The sequence below is a fragment of the Epinephelus moara genome, chromosome 11 (genome assembly GCF_006386435.1).
Source record: "Epinephelus moara isolate mb chromosome 11, YSFRI_EMoa_1.0, whole genome shotgun sequence".
Taxonomy (NCBI): Eukaryota; Metazoa; Chordata; class Actinopteri; order Perciformes; family Serranidae; genus Epinephelus; species Epinephelus moara.
Genome location: NC_065516.1, coordinates 28,222,457 through 28,234,559, shown reverse-complemented (window position 1 = coordinate 28,234,559; position 12,103 = coordinate 28,222,457). Strand labels below are relative to the sequence as shown.

Genomic DNA, 12,103 nt, shown 5'->3' with positions numbered 1-12,103 from the left:
GCCAGCAACTCGCATCACCAATACCACACACGCACGCACACACACATACACGCACACCAGAGGTAAAGCGCATCCTTTATTCATAACAAACCCTTTCTCCTCAAGGTTTGGCTTTTGAATCTTTGCTACTGTATAAATAATTCAATGATTCAAAAAAAACAATATGAATACCTGCCATTGTAGTGAGAACAACACCCCTCAGTCAGATAATGGATTTTATACAGCAGCATAACTCTATTGATCCTAAATAAATGTTATGCATATTAAAAGGCAGCTTAGTTTAAATTCTACATGGTGCCACGCACACTCACACACTTCAAAAGTGCTTGAGATGGATTGCAGTGTTCTTTGAGAACGAAAGCCTCGAGCTGACGGCTTTACATTCAACAACTGATTGAGGGTCACTCCAAGAAAGTCTCTGTCTCCACTCAAGATGGCTATCCACTGACCTCCGCATGGTACTTTCAGGCTGCAGCAGCCGTCCACTCCAAAAAAGTCATAACAAAGTTGGGAGGACAGGTAGACAGCCACAGTCACAGACAGAGTATCTGTGACATGAATATATTTACGGGCTGGTCCCAAACTTTATTGTGCTGTCTTCACCTTTATCACAGAGTGAGGGAAGTTTAGACAAACACTGACATCTACCGCATGTCAATATGGACAGCAAGTTTGGTCTTTGAGAGAAATAAAGCCACTGAATTCAGCACTAGTCTGTTAATTCAACTTGTCCAAGCACTTTTAAAACAGCACTTTCAACACAAGATAGACATTTTAACGGATTACCATGACTGTCCTTACGAGTCCGAATATTTACATAATCTTTGTTGACAAAACGACAGAAATTGTTCTCGACAGACGTCTTATATTTTGTCACTACATTAACATACACCGTTTTATTCATGGCTATAACCTGGGTGGTAAATTGACACATGATAAGGAAACAGTTAAGCATTTAAGAAGCTTATACCTTCTCTCCCTTTGACCCCTTGAGACCACGGACACCATCAGCACCCTGTTGGACAGGACAGAGAAATTAATAAGCAATAAAACAGAATACAATACAATACAGTTATGTACATCATATTGGGACTATTTATACAACTGGCCAATTAAATGCCAACATGATCAAACTGAAAGCGTACCTTGACACCACGAGGGCCGGGATAACCAATAGGACCCTGTGGACCTGAGGGACCCTGGAAAGGAGAAATTAATGTATGGTTATGGTGCGGTTCGCGGAGGATATGAAAGGTATAGGTGTTCAGAGAAGGGATGTACCACTGCACATCTTCATTACCAATGCAAGTGGTATTTACTCTTAGACTTAGAAGACTATGTATGTTATAACTGTGGCCTTTTAATGGTTCTTAGATCACCAATTATAGTCTCCAGTACATCGACTAATGTAAATACTTTGTCTTAAATAAGTTGTGCTCTCCATTACAAAGGCTCTCTATTATATCTGTATCAGAAACTGTCCGATGGGAAACTTTTTATCCACATTTGTAAAAAAAAAAAGCTCATAAAACTGTACCATTAAAAATTATTATTCATCCATGACAGAAGCCTGAAGACACATTTGTTGATTCATATGCAAACAAAAAAAGAAATACATTGCCTTTTCTGTCACAATAAAAGTTGGTTAAGTTACTATCAGTGACACAAAAACCCAGATTTTCCCTCTGCTATTCAATTTATTAATGAAATCATGCAATCTATACTGTTATACTTTGACAGTAAACACACTATTATCATCCCTGTTGCTGTAAAATTAGTTGGTTAAGTACAACTGAAAGAAACATGGTAATGCTTCTGAATGTGAGTCGTATGAATAAACAATAAAAGTAATGTGATCTGTTGAGGTAGATAAACATGTTAAGTTATTCCATTATCCTTTTTTGATTGCATGCCTTAGACTTTGAAGTACATTTATAGTAACTGTACATTTCATGTTAACATTAATAAAACACTACCTTCAGTAATTCACCTGCACCCAGACATTTTAATAGTCTTTTCACTGCAGCACACACACATGCAAAGAAATATCTTCGCCATATGACTCAACTCCTTCTCAAATGCACCTACCTGGGCTCCTTTCTCTCCAGCTGGACCCTCCTTACCAGGATGACCCTGTGAAATAAGCAGTCGCAAAGTGGTTAAAAGTGCTTGTTCCGATGCTGTTTCTTAAACTAAACACTCAACACAGTGAATGGTGTTCAGCTAACTGATTTAGCAACAATGATTGATGGTGAAACAACAAACAAGATGTGTAGTAAATGTGAATTGGTGTTACCAACATTATCTACAGGTGGAGAGGACCTTTGTGTTACATATGAAAGCAAGGAGCTCACTGACTAATGAGCTTCATATTCAAACTCACACAGAGTAACCTGTATATGCCTTTCAAACCAAAGCTGAGAGCTGTTGCATCTACAGAAACCATGGTCAGAAACTTCAGCATTTATCCACACCAACACATTTTTTCTCAGAGTGACTGACATGTCAGTGTGCACTCTCCCTCTATGGTGGTCACTGGTGGTGTCAGAGTGATGGGGCAGGTAGACATGCCCATACAAACGGCTCGATACACACCTTCACACACACACATATGGGGACCTTTAGCTGCGTACACCTGGCACTTCCAATTTAAGGTGTGAGGTTGAGGCAGAAGGCTGTAAATCACCAGGCTCTGGGGCCTGAGGGCGACTAGGGCTGCCTGCCTCTTGAACTTACGCACCTCTCCTAGTGAGGGCAGAGAGGGAGGAATGACATGAGCTACTACAAGTCTAGAATAACAAAACTCAAAGGCACATTTCTTATATTTCTCTGCCCTGAGAGATTTCTGAGGCACAGTTCTGCAGCTTTTTACAAGGAGGCTCTGTGCAGCAAAAGGGTAAACTCATCAAAACAGCGTACCCATAGTCTATACACATTTCATTGCCTGATATCACACAGTATTGTCAAGACGTCACACTCTGTTTCCATCTTCAGTCTGACACTGTGTCCACTCTAATGGATCTCTGCGGGGGAGGGGGCTTCGATTTTTCCTCACCAACCGCTGGAGACCAACGTATCCACCTGAAGCTAACGTCATTTGAAGTCCACACTGATGTGTAGTCATGGCAGCATACTGGTTTTAAGAGTAGTGGAGCGAAGTATAAACAAACAACAATGTCAGGTGATACTGACAACGCCTGACAACAGCTTGACAATGGCGTTAGTCCCGCCTGTGGCACTGACTGGATCGATTGCTTTCTCAACATAGAAGCTGCTGTTTCATGTCATGATGTCAGACGAATCAGTCAACTCGGTGGAGTGGGCAGATTCAAAGGTCTGGACCAAGGCAACCAATTTACTGGGTAAAGTTTGAAGACACAAATGTTTAGAATCTAAAATGCATTATTATACATCTGGTTACGTTTTTAGATGGGGATTTTTACCAACCGTGACCACGTCATGACAGCCGGTAACGTTTTCACTTTCTGTGTGTGTGTGTGTGTGATAAAATGGAAAAATGCGGTCATCTATTAACACCTATCGAACTACCACAGATGAGGTTTTAAATATTTGGCCAGTGTTTATATGTCCACTGTCAGTCTGTGGCGATAGCATCACAACCATAAAAGATGCAGCCACAAAACTTCAAAGATGTGTCACTGAGATGAGATTGAAGGCTGAGTTTACACTGAGTCACAGATCGTTGTACCGCAGCTAGAGTGATCCTATCACAAGATGGTCTCTAGTTAGTTATGTCAAGATCTTACATCTAAAGTCCACTGAAAATATTTTACACAAAGCTCTTCATCCATAAGCTGAGGTGTTCAGCCACTTGTCTGCTGAAAATGGTTTGAAACTGCAGGACTAGCTGTATAATAAACAACAGATATGACAGGTCATCAGATGTGGTTTATAAAGGTCATACAAAGGTCAGCTCTGTGTTGTGTATGGTAGGTCGAACATGGGTTCTTAGTGCTGATGAAAAAACTTGTGCTTAGTATGTGACGACCTGTTCATCCACACAAAATTGGTTTTATACCATACTCTGTACAGCTGTAGAAACATAAATGTGTATGTACTGTCAACATTTTTACTGCTTTTAGTGCAAAAAGAAGAGTTTCTGAGAGTGATTCAGAAACAACAGTGTCCGAGGTGTGGGTCAATGTATAGGAGTAAAACTGTGTCACATTTCTGTTTGTGTGTGTAAAACTGATATACAGTATGTACGTATATAGGTGATAAGTGCACGCACAGGAGGCCCATCAGCTCCAGGTAATCCAGGCAACCCCGACCTGCCCTGAGGTCCCTGTGTGAGGAAAAGAAAAAAGACAAGGTCAAAGATCAGAGGTTAAAAACTAGTTTCAAAATCCGCTATTACCAGGGTTACAGAGCAGAGTTCACTCAGAGGATCTGCAGGTCCCAAAAAGCTGAACATAAAACATTTTATCACCTTTACTTTGTGTCCTGAATTTGATTTAAGAGAGCAGACTGTCCTTGATTAAATATATCAAATTTGTTTTACTCCACATGTCCAGTTTAAGCTCAGAAGCAGGACACTTAATGTTAATGTTAAAACTTCTTCAGTCTCTCTCTCAAATTAGGTGCCAACTAATATGGAAAAGAGTTTGAGCACTGCTTGGGTGGAGAGTATACCAGCTAAAATTAGCGCATTCACCCGACTGTTGTGTGTCCATCACTGCCGATTGGAGCCCGAGCCGATAGATACCCATGGCTACTACAGAATCATTTGACCCAGGTGTGAATGCCAATTGTAACCTTTCCTCTTACATACAAAAGCCAGATGTTAGCAGGTGTCAGTGGGTTTTTTGTGCGGTGGGAAAGGGGCCTGATTGGTTAAGGATTTTTTGGATTTATAAAGAAGACTGACTTGACTGCTAATACTGTTTGACTGTTAAGAATTTTTGGAGACCTGCAGATACCAAATGAAAAGAGGTCAAATTAAGTCTAATCGTAAAGCCACATTATTTCAAGCATGGTTCCATCCTAAACCTTAAACAGTTCTTAAAAATAGTTTACTGGATATCTTTGGTTAATCAATAATTTTTTGCAATTGACTACGATTTTTTTTGTGCTGTGAGACAAGCTTTTATTTTATGTGGTCACTACCGTGCTTCAATTATTTGATGTTCTGATGTATGTTTTCCACAGAAAAATGGGTTAAAAACAGGGTACGTACTTTTTCACCAGGTGGTCCGATGGGGCCTTGAGGACCAGGAAGACCCTGTGAGACAGAGACACATAGAAATGAGTTGCCATGGCAACAACAAGCAAACTCAAACACACACATACACACAAGCTGGATAAACTGAAGGGTTTGTTGGAGTTGTAAATAGTTGAGCTAGCGAAGGATTGTTAAGCCTGTGCCTTTGTGTTTGTGTGTGTGTGTGTGTGTGTGTGTGTGTGTGTGTGTGTAATGAGGGGGGTCTGTGGGTATAATAGCATCTGGCATGTTTGTGGACTGCACTTCAATATTTAAATATTTGTGCATGTGTTTTCATATATGCGTCTCTAGGTAGCTAACTGATGTGCTACTGTGTGTGTGTGTGTGTGTGTGTGCGTATGTGTGTGTGTCGCAGGGGTAATTTGAGGCACTGAAGCTTGCTCCAACAGGTGTGGTAGCTCTGCAGGAATTCCACCAACATGAATAAGGTGCTTTCAAATGGATCAACCTCAAAACATTCCCCTTCCCAAGATAAACCCCTGAAAAATATGTGAGGAAAAATGTGTGTGGGGTGTGCATGTGTGTGCGTGTGCGTGTGTGTACACTTATTATGTCTCCAGGGAGGGATGGGAGGAATAGTGGAGGGGCAGAAGAGAGGAGGGGCAAATTCAAAAAGTCAAAATGAAGATGATCATCTCTTTTGACAGGTTAGCCTCTGATGTGTTGACTCAAATTTAATTTTAAAAAAGAAGTACAACACCTGGAGAGATACACAACATCACACCATGCTTTGAGAGTGAAACTGTTCAAGTGTGCACTTAATTAATCAAATGCATCTCTATGCTCACAAGTTGTCAAGAGCGACTCCACAGTAAATCTGTTTCTCTCTACATGTGGAGTTTGTGGTGGACAGTACAGACAGCACTGAAGCATAAAACAAGTGTGTCTGTGGCCACTTCACTGTATCAACACATCCTGATGTCTTTGCTTTTGTCATATGTGTCATGGGTGTATGATTGATTCGTTCACCTGTGTTCCTGGGATTCCCTGCTGCCCGGGTGGGCCTGGTTCTCCTTGTGGTCCCTGAAAAAAGATGGAGGCAGTCAAAGGTGAACACTAGTCCCAGAGTAATCCCGTGTCCCACATCCTGCCACTTACTGTCAACCTTCTGCCTATCAAAAGTGTCAAAAACATGATTTATTTTAGCTGGTTCCAGCACCAGGAGGAAGTTTTAATGAGTAGACATACAACAAATGGCAACATGTATGTTAAATATTGTATATGGCCATGTATACATATCGTAAGAAGGGTGGGAAGTAGAGTATACCAGCCATTACTCCATTCAGTATCATGAAGCTGTTTGACGGTCAGCTCACTCCACAAGTTATTTGATTAAGTAGTAACTCTCTGAAGAACTGTTTTGGTGTACCTACTTTCAATACCCTGCCTTATCTACTCCAATATAAACTATCTGGGGCTGTGAACTCCAGAGCGTAGGTTTGTTTCAACATTTGGAGACATGTGAGATGGGGGGGTTGGGGTCCTCCTTCAGAAAATTTTGATCATCAAACACTCAATTTCTGCCATTCTGTTGATTTTTTATGCATCAATTAGTTCCTTTTGTGCATCAGTTTATGGTTTTGTCCAAATAAAAGTCCTCTGCTAATCTTGTGTTTTTATTCGGGGGGATAAATACACGTTCCAAATATCTAGGAGGACATGTTTTCTTGCCTCCCCCCTGAAATCTTCACCTATCTGTGACCCTGATGTGTTCTACTGTAAAGAAAAAGCAGCCCTTACTCACACATGTCATGTAGCTGCTTTAAGTGTATGGATCTACCAAAAAAGCTGTCAGGCACACGTTTGACCCTAAATCAGCATTTTATTCATGAGCTGTTGTAAATCTCAAACCTTGCCTGTCATTATACCATATTTCTCTTGTACTATCCAGAAAAAGCAGTTATCATTTTAACCTGTGCTGCCCTTTCAGAGACACTCCTTTACTCTCCCTCTCAGGTCCTCTGAAGCAAAGGAGTGACCTTTGACCTCCAGCTGTGGATCCTAAAGGGAGTTTAACAGCCTGGCTGAGACAGTGCTAACTTCTAGAAATAAATCATGTGCAGCTCAGACAAGCTACTGAACCTCTGCAGTAAGTAAGTTGTGTTCATACCATGTTTCCTTTGGGACCTGGAGGCCCGTCAACTCCAGCAACACCCTACAAAGGACACATCAGATGTATACTTTATATTAATTACAGGAAGTGATATCACAGGAAAGAATGGTACAGGTGAGGATACCTACAGGAGATCCAGGGGGTCCTGGAGGACCACGGGGACCCAGCAAACCTCGAGGACCCTATGAGGAATAAACGAGAATTTATATTATATGCTCTTAATGCTGATGAACAGTTTTCAGTGGGGCAATCATGTCCTCTGGTGGATAATTTCGTCAACAAGAGATCAGATATCAAGTGCAAAACAAACTGTAAGAGGATCATGTTGCAACATGTTAGAATCCCATATGTTTGGGACGGCCTGATGAAACAAATGAGCAGCAGACAAGCCTTACACTCTCGCCAGCTAATCCTCGGGGCCCGATCTCTCCATCCTCGCCCTATGAGAAGAAAAAGACAAAAATCAGCGTGACTATATTGAAATGATATTTAATGTAAGGTTCAGTGTTTCAGTGCTCTGTGATGTCAACAAATACAACTTGAAGTAAATACTGGCATCTTGTATGAACACATTAAATATCTATGACCACCTACAACTGTAAGCTCTTGAAAGCCTGTATTAGCCAGGGCTTAATCTCAACCTAACCAAACATTGTTGAATGCAGTAACTGCCTGGGGGTGGAGGTGGGGGAGCAGAGTGGGGGAGTCAGTTTCACGGGGAGGAAAGGTTAAACACAAACCCTCCTCCCCAGTTCATAGTCTCCGCCCAGCTGCTACTGCCTGAGGGCTGAGCTGGTGGAGCACAGCTGATGTAACTGAGGTGGTAATGGTTCACCCTCAGCTGAGTGCAATTTTCTTAAAAGTCATTAAGGGTGTTAGTCAAAGGAGGAAGTACTTACTCTCTGTCCATCCTCTCCAGTGGCACCTGTGGGTCCCATCGGCCCTGGCTCCCCCTGAGATAGAGAAGAAGAGAGGGTTAGTTTATCATTTTATGCACCGATCACGCCTTAATGTTTCAGTCTTGGCTCCAGGAGAGTTCATCAGGCTCATTAGGCTACAACAAAATGACACACTTTGTTTTATATCTTCCTGCCCTCCACAATGAAGTACTCTCTGCTTCCAAGTCTACTTTATAAACTGTGGCTCATTCTACAAACTCAAACACATCAAATAACGCTGTCATTACATTCCTCCATATCAGTCTCAATAATGCAGGTGCATTAGTGGAATGAAACAAATTACAACTTCTTATTCAACTATTACCCTCCTGACATCGCAGTTATTCACTCATCACACTGAAATTTAAACAAATTACTGAACATGATCTTTGACCAACGACCAGTGGCTGCAGCCAAATATATCTGATCCAAAACGTTTGCCCGCTAAAACAAACACAGCCCTTCAGGAAATCATCATAATCTAAGAAGACAAATCCCCAATAACTGTAGGATTTATAATGCCAGTTTGTGAGTTATCAAATGAAAAAGTATGAGAAACACTGTACTTGGCTCGTGTGCATACACAGGAGCGGTTTCTCAGGCAAAACGTGAGTATTTCTTTAAAATCTGGTTCATTGTTGCTCTCAATGGACAAATTTCACAAAGGACTAAAAGGCTGTTTTGAGCAAACTGAAGTGACGACAACGACCATACTGCACTCACCCTGTGCCCCTTCTCACCAGGCAGTCCGGGCAGTCCATCAAACCCTCTGTCACCCTGTGTAGAAACAAAGCAGACGGTGTCACCAGACCACACAACATCACCACACATCAAAGTCATCGTGGGCTGCAGTATGCTTGTAGCAATGCTTAATAAAAATACACAAATTCTCGTTTGCAGTTAGTCACATGAACATGGAAAGTTGTGTGAATGTCTACGGTACCTTGGAGCCTGTCTCTCCGGGCATTCCACGGGCCCCGTCAGCTCCAGCACGGCCCTAAAAACAGCAGCAGACACATTACACACAGATAAAGACGCACATATTGTAGGGCAAAAACATCACTCATATTTCATTGTCTTTTTTGTCTTGTCCAGGTGGTTTGTTAATTCAGGAAAGTTCCGCCAGTAATAAGAGATATGAAATGAAATATATTTCTTGAATCAGTCAACTGAGTATGCCTGAGGCAGAAGACAGTGTTGGCACCAAAGAGCAGGCAGCAGAGCAAAAAAAAATGCTGATCAAATCTCTGCTTGACAAATATTAAACCACAATACACAAAAAAATCAATTATGCAAATTAGAGGTGGAAATAAGGAGGACAGGGACTTATCTGTAAAGCTTGCTGCCAGTATTTTAAAATGATAACTACTGAAAGGAAAACCAAACAAATATAAAAATCTGAAATATGTCTTCTTGTGCTGCTCAGATTTTCTGTTGCAGTGATGTTTATATTTGTTATTTTCTTATAGGAATGTTTGAAATGAAAAAGGGGATGCAAGAAAAAATATTCCAACAGAGCAGTAGATAAGTAGGTTACTTAACAGTCACATATGCAATCTTTTTATCACATTTTTGTGACATTAAAATCAGCTAATTGCCCAAAATTAACCCATGAATCAAACTAGTATTACTAATTTGCGTATGACTGGTTTATGTTTATTAGTAACCAATTAGGTCAAGACATTTGGCCCTGCACAGTGACTGCACCCTGACACTAATTGCGCCCCACATCCATGGCCACTTTTTCCATTTTGGCATTTTCAGACAGATTTGCTGCCTGCCCATTGATCCGAGGATTGGAGGCAGGCCCTTAAGCACATATCAAGCAATTGTTTGTTGGAGTGGAAGTAAGCCTCTCAGCGTTTGAGCGGTGGCCACAAGTCCAAACAACCGCACAACAACAAACACAGAGACATGTGAGCGTGCACACAGCACAGCTAGAGTGGACCGGGTCATTGAGTTCACTCACCCTCTTGCCAGCTTTGCCAGGTTGTCCTGAAGGCCCTTGGATGCCACGGGGACCCTGTGCAGACACATGAGGAGCACTTAGTGACAAAAAACTAACAACCTGGGAGGCAGCCTTCAGTCACCGGTGAGGTTTATTTTATCCGTGTTATCAGGATCATCACTTCACACCTACCTGAGGACCATGGTCTCCACTTTCACCTTTCAGCCCAGGAGGACCAGGTAGACCCTAAAGCAAGAGAACACAAACCAAGTGTCAAAATGTTTCTCATTCAAACTGTGACACATGCAGTTTGCTACAGGACAGGGGAGTAAACATAGCATAAAGTAAACAGCAGATGGCGATGTTTAGCTCATTTTGTGCATTCTTCTTGTGTGTTCACATAAAGAAAAATGAATCCACACATTCCTGTTACTATAGATGCATGAACTACCTGGGAACTCAAGTGAAGACAGTCATGGAGGATCCTTAGAATTCACTCTACAATGACGCTCTGTGACAATTTGTCTTTAATAGTGGATCACATGCAGCTGGCACAGACAATTCAACGTATTTCTTTGAATGGTAAAGGCTTGATTTTAGCATATTAATTTTTACAATCAGCTTTAAAGAGCATGTGAAACGATCCTGCTTGATATTAACATGTGAAGCCTCATGTTTAAAGACAGATACTGTACTTAAGTCTAAAAATGCAAAGCTAAATTGTTGGTCTTGGCAGAGATTTGGGGTACATACTGTAATCTTTCTGCAGACAAGTATGGATTCAAAGCTGGTGATTTGGCAATTACAGACATTTTAGAATCATAGCAAAGCTTGAATGTCTAAAAAGCCGGTTTTTAAACATGTAATCAATCAGGAAGGGACGTATTTTGAGAGGTACATTTGCAGCAGATAAAAGTCACACATTCCTTATCTCATATCCTCTGTTCTTTGGGATCTACCTATTGCCGTATCATTTCAGATCACTCTGCCAGGCCTTTAGCCTGAGAAGAGCCGATTTAACAGAGGGTAATTCTTTGTGTCTTTTGTAGAGCCTTCTCCTGCAGATAAATAGTGGATCGTGTATCAACAAGCCCAGGAGAAAGGAGGAGGAGGGGGACCAGCAACAGAATGAAATTTTCTTGGCAGCTGGTAGCACCTAACAGACAGGCAGTGTGGCCACTGAGCCACCAGCCACTGATCCAACAGCAGCTCTGAACAAGCAACCTGGTCTCTGCTCTCGTCCAATACATGAAAACACTAAGATGATTTTTCTTAGATGATGCAGAACTGTCATATTGATGAACAGTATATACCATCATGCTTTGAGCAGCTGTAACTTTAAGTGTCATAATACTGATCGGAAGTGATATCATGTGTGCATGACAACTTTAATCATCATACACACATATGATAGGGTGAATAATAAACGAGAAATCAAAATCCATAGAAATAAAATAAAAGGAAGGAGCAAAATTCTGACAAACAGCTGCAAAAAAAAAAAAAAAAAAAAAAAAAAGCAGAGACTCACCACTGGCCCCGATCTTCCTGTCAGACCCATTGGCCCTGCAGGTCCCCTCATAGCCAGCTGCAGGGCAGAAACACAGACAAGAACAAGGTCAAATTCCACTCAGTGAAAAATCAGTTGAAAAAAAAAATGCACTGTTTATCAGGTTTTGAAGACAATCTACATGTGTTTGTATAAGTTTGTATATTTTTTCACTGATATTGTTTTCATTCAATATCATGCTTGTCTTGTACGTTATTTATCATTTATCTTTGCTGAATTGTTCTTCTTCTATGTCCATCTTTCACACTGATATGAATCGATTTCTTCGTTCGTACTTTCATTTTGTCTTAGATTT

At 41.2% G+C, this 12,103-nt stretch overlaps 1 protein-coding gene across 2 annotated transcripts in view; it reads right to left on the bottom strand.

Moving 5' to 3' along the window:
* The window catches only part of col11a1a (collagen, type XI, alpha 1a), a 94,136-nt gene that overhangs the window by 50,529 nt on the left and 31,504 nt on the right, over nucleotides 1-12,103 (bottom strand). For both annotated transcript variants that reach the window (XM_050056160.1, XM_050056162.1), the window contains exons 14-28: nucleotides 11,770-11,826; nucleotides 10,434-10,487; nucleotides 10,263-10,316; nucleotides 9,237-9,290; nucleotides 9,017-9,070; nucleotides 8,255-8,308; nucleotides 7,751-7,795; nucleotides 7,484-7,537; nucleotides 7,353-7,397; nucleotides 6,212-6,265; nucleotides 5,198-5,242; nucleotides 4,253-4,306; nucleotides 2,089-2,133; nucleotides 1,146-1,199; nucleotides 971-1,015 (exon numbers count right to left, since the gene is read on the bottom strand). In XM_050056160.1, the coding sequence (XP_049912117.1) occupies nucleotides 971-1,015; nucleotides 1,146-1,199; nucleotides 2,089-2,133; nucleotides 4,253-4,306; nucleotides 5,198-5,242; nucleotides 6,212-6,265; nucleotides 7,353-7,397; nucleotides 7,484-7,537; nucleotides 7,751-7,795; nucleotides 8,255-8,308; nucleotides 9,017-9,070; nucleotides 9,237-9,290; nucleotides 10,263-10,316; nucleotides 10,434-10,487; nucleotides 11,770-11,826 (768 nt within the window). The remainder of the gene's footprint in view (nucleotides 1-970; nucleotides 1,016-1,145; nucleotides 1,200-2,088; nucleotides 2,134-4,252; nucleotides 4,307-5,197; nucleotides 5,243-6,211; nucleotides 6,266-7,352; nucleotides 7,398-7,483; nucleotides 7,538-7,750; nucleotides 7,796-8,254; nucleotides 8,309-9,016; nucleotides 9,071-9,236; nucleotides 9,291-10,262; nucleotides 10,317-10,433; nucleotides 10,488-11,769; nucleotides 11,827-12,103) is intronic.